A 4,225-nucleotide genomic window follows, 5' to 3' on the forward strand; every position below is an offset into this window, starting at 1 on the left:
TAATTTATGAGCCTCATACAGTGGTCAGAGCAATGTACCCTCCCAAGGCAAGGCGACCTGCCATTACTAAAAAATATTAAATAAATCGATCATTAATTATTTCCAAAAATGGGATTTTATTGTAGGGACATGTTAAACGACATCATACACAAAAACGAGAAAAATCTTAATGTAATCCTCTCCTTCTTTCCTCTTTCTCTCTCTCCCTCTTGACTGTTTAAATGAAATTATTACCCATTAAACTACTAGCTCAGTAGCATGCTTGGGAAAGGGCTGTCAGTCTGGGGGCTGAGGTCATCTTAGGAAGGATTAGTCAAGGCAAAGCACAAACCATTTCATCGCATAACCCCAAAAAAGGAAAATCTCAGGAAACTTTTTTCCTTGTGAACATGCATGTGGAGTGGTTGGAAGTTTAAGCAAGAGGAGGGGAGGGGTTTGAATCTTATCTAGGTAACAGCCAAAGTTGGGAGAAGCAAGAAAAAGAATCTGCATCGATAGATTTGAAAATTCAAATAACAAGAAGAAAGAAAGAGTCGTTTCTTTTTTACCCTTTACAAAATTTGATACAACAGAGATTGTGGATCCAGCATGCATGAAAAGTTGTATTAGTTTTCTTTTTTTTTTGTTTTGCTTTTATATATATATATATATAACTAAGACAAGAACCCCACCACACCCCTTCATGTGCTGGTAGGAGATAGAATAACGTCTATCCCAACATTATCCTACATGGAGGGTGAAAGGCACATGGCTTCTTATCATTAGTTTAATGAAATATCAGCAGCCAGCTTGAGTTTTGAGTCTTTAATCTAAACATGCAAGGTTTGTCACTTCGTGTTTCTGGGAACAAAACAAGACGGCCTAATTTTTCCTTTAGGAATTGAAAGCTTATCACTGTTTTGAGAAGTTTAGGATGCTTGCTTGGAAAGGAGGTAATTGACTAATGGGTTTGGCAAAGTGCTATGGCGCCCATATCTTTCCCGTCTTCTCGACATTCCATGACATGGGCACTTTTGTTGTTCGTACACAAACAGAGATAGCAAATGCCTAACATCTGCATTATTAACCACAAACTATAAACGGAATGATATCCAGACCCTTTGTCGGAATCTCTGGATTGGAAAGCAATCAGCTTCCAGGGAAAGCTTAGAAAGGACATCCAAGATGAATTTTCACCTCAAAGAAGGATTTCAGAAGAGATTTTTATCTAAGATTTCTTGTTTTCTGTAAACTTCATCTTCTTCTTTAGAAACACGTAGCCATCAGCCTGTACTAGAAAGAAGAAATGATGTCCAAAATTTGCAGAAACAGACATCCAAATTTTAAGTCGCTCGATGTTATTGATCATAACCATTATACGAGAGACAGGCTGGGATCAAACCACTAATCTCATTATTGCGGGGAAACGCAAAATAATGGAGCCAGTTCAATCAGCCCCACATACCAAAAAAAAAAGGCTTATATAGAAAAGCATGGACATGTAAAAGGAAAAGACACACCTGTTGAAAACTGACCTTCCATTGATATACAAGAGTTATTTACAAGTTACAGTGTGATCAATGAAACCTCAAACATAATCTCTCAACCTCCAGTGAGCTTTTGCTCACCAGGGTGACCTCTTCGAGTACATAAAATTAGTTTAAAAAGAAAATTTACATTTTCAAGCACAGCTAATCACTTAAACATCTGTATCACAAAATCTGCCATCCATCTGGTTCTGAACAGCTCTGACTGCAGCGACCCTAGCAGCAGTTGCTGCCCTATTTGCAGCCAGAACTGCCTTATTCACTGGTTCATCCACCCGACGAAGGTTAATAGCATTCGCTGCTGTTTTTCTAGCAGCCTGCAGACCCCAAAAATTATCACAAGAAATTAAGGAACAGAGCACCAGATTTTATGGCCTTTAAGAAAGAAGGTAAATGCATTAAAGAAGCCATCTAAATCAAATAAAATACCTGAACTGCTCGAAGGACTGCATCAGTTAGAGGGGGCAGAGGGGTTTTAAGGGTGCCGGCGTCCCACTCACCACATCTTGTGTCACCACTCCGGAAAGTATACATGCCATACCCTTGCTTTCGACCTTCATGCCATGATCCCTCGTAACAGTGGCCGTTTGCAAAGTGATAAACACCAAATCCATGCATTTTGTCTCCAAAATATTCTCCAGCATATTTATCTCCGTTCCTACAACACCAATATCAAATTTATAAAGATCACGATTAAGTATCTTTAATAGAATAGAAATGATTTACCTAAACCTAGAAAAATAAAACTAAACTCCCTTAACAAAAAGCAAATTTCATAATGAATATAAAGGAAGATGTTCGATAAAAGAACAATAACCTACACAAAGTATTGAGCATTCAAAAAAGGAATTAATTTTCTCTCTTTGGCTTTTATTATTGAATCCAAAGACAGAGAGGATCCATGACCAATCATCAGGCAGCATTAACCACATTTCTGAGTGAAGACTTCAATGTAAAATCAATTCTTCCTTCTTATTGAATAAAAAATACAATTGAATTTGAGAAAGCTACTGGAAAAGTTAAATGCAACTGAATTTAGCTGGATATATACATAACTCATCATAATTCTGAAAGTAGAAAAGGTAACATTACATTAAAAGGAAAAAAAACAACTGCAAAATAATAAAGTAAAAGTTAAATAACTCTCACAGTATATCCCCCTTCATCCCAAACTTGAAGATTTAAAAATAAAAGTCAAATATTAATGGTGAAGATTTAAAAATAAACACTCAATACACCAACGGAAACAGAGCAAAGCTCTGAGTCGAAAGTGCAATATAAGACCACAATGCCGTTTTCCTTAAAATCATTCATGAATATTTAATGGTGAAACTTTAAAAGAAAATAATAACATAAATTCAAGAAATTCAACCCATAAAGCAAAATAAAAAATCCACCTTTCAGTCAAAGTTCACCATCCCAGAAGAAAGAAAAAAAAGTTAAGGCCCAAGAATTTTTCATACCTGAAATGGTAGCAGCCAAGTCTATGTTTAACCCCGAACTTGAATTCCCCAATATAGCAACTTCCGTCAGCACAAGTCTGAACACCAACACCATGACTTTGCCCATTACACCATTCACCAGCATAAGAATCCCCTGTATAAAACCTATACACCCCAAATCCATGCCTTAAACCCTGTCTATATTGCCCTCTATATCTACTCCCTCTACTCCAATTCTCCACTCCGTACCCATCATATCTCCCTTCTACCCAATCGCCTTCATATCTCCCTTTCACAAAATAGTTATAAACGCCACTCCCGTTACATTTTCCCTTATGAAATTCACCTTCATAAAAATCGCCATTGCTATAAAACTCCACCCCTTCTCTCACAACAGGCTGGAGCCTTTCTGTTTCTTTGCTCTTGTTGGAGTTTTTGTTACATTGGTTTTCTCCAATGAACCATTGGACAGGCTTCGAATTGGCTCTTGAAAGGTGGAGTCTTTCTTTGAAACAAACAATGCCTTGGTTGATTAAAGCTTTGTTTTTCGAAGCGAAAAAAAGGGTTATAGCGACGAAGATTAAGACTAACAAGAGGTTTTCGGATGTGGGAATTTCTTCTCTTTTAAGATAAAAGCAAAAGAAGAAGATGAAAGAGAAAAAAGTGAAGAAAGAGATTGAGGCCATGGCGAAAACCGGGTTGAACCGGACCGGAATATTTCTCGGTGTCATCGAACATGATTTCTTTGGGGGCGGTTTCCTTTTTCTCTCGTCTTTGAGAAACGATTCTCGGTGGTGGTCGTCTTTTTCTTCTTGGTCTTTGATAAAGTCACCTTCGCTGATGGAAGACAGACTCTGGATGGATGATCGGATGGTTGGTGATGAACGGAGCAACGACGACTGGGTTCGTGTTAGCTTCGCCTGGCTCTTTTGGCACTCCATTCCTTTTCTTCTTTCCCTTTTTTCTTTCCTTGTTGGGTCCCACCCCAAAATTACGGGAACCGTCTGATTTAACTAACTTTACCACCACTGATCTTTTCTGTACCGGGAGATTCTTATCACAACCGTTGTTCTTGATGCCGCCGGCGACATCTCAGGCGGCGCACGTTAAACCAGCGACTGTTTCTAAGCCGCGCACGTTAGCACTGTCAGAGAAAGAGATAGGGTATTTCTTTTAAAATTTTTCGTGGGTATTTTTGCTACTTCCCCTTTTTGTTTTTTTGCTTTGGGAGAGAAAAGAGTGAATCTGGAGACTCGG

The 4,225-nt window shown here is 38.3% G+C and overlaps 1 protein-coding gene across 1 annotated transcript; it reads right to left on the bottom strand.

Annotated features, from left to right (window-relative positions):
- Positions 1-1,502: 1,502 nt before the first annotated feature.
- Positions 1,503-4,225, bottom strand: LOC110416473 (uncharacterized). The gene is made up of 3 exons (XM_021428472.2): positions 2,990-4,225; positions 1,956-2,184; positions 1,503-1,843 (listed from the first exon to the last, which is right to left on the bottom strand). Exons 1-3 carry the CDS (start codon positions 3,907-3,909, stop codon positions 1,679-1,681), a joined length of 1,314 nt encoding a protein of 437 aa, XP_021284147.1. The 5' UTR covers positions 3,910-4,225; the 3' UTR covers positions 1,503-1,678.

Source organism: Theobroma umbraticum, unplaced genomic scaffold, assembly GCF_002168275.2.
Source record: "Theobroma umbraticum cultivar Fairchild unplaced genomic scaffold, ASM216827v3 scaffold_51.0, whole genome shotgun sequence".
Taxonomy (NCBI): domain Eukaryota; kingdom Viridiplantae; phylum Streptophyta; class Magnoliopsida; order Malvales; family Malvaceae; genus Theobroma; species Theobroma umbraticum.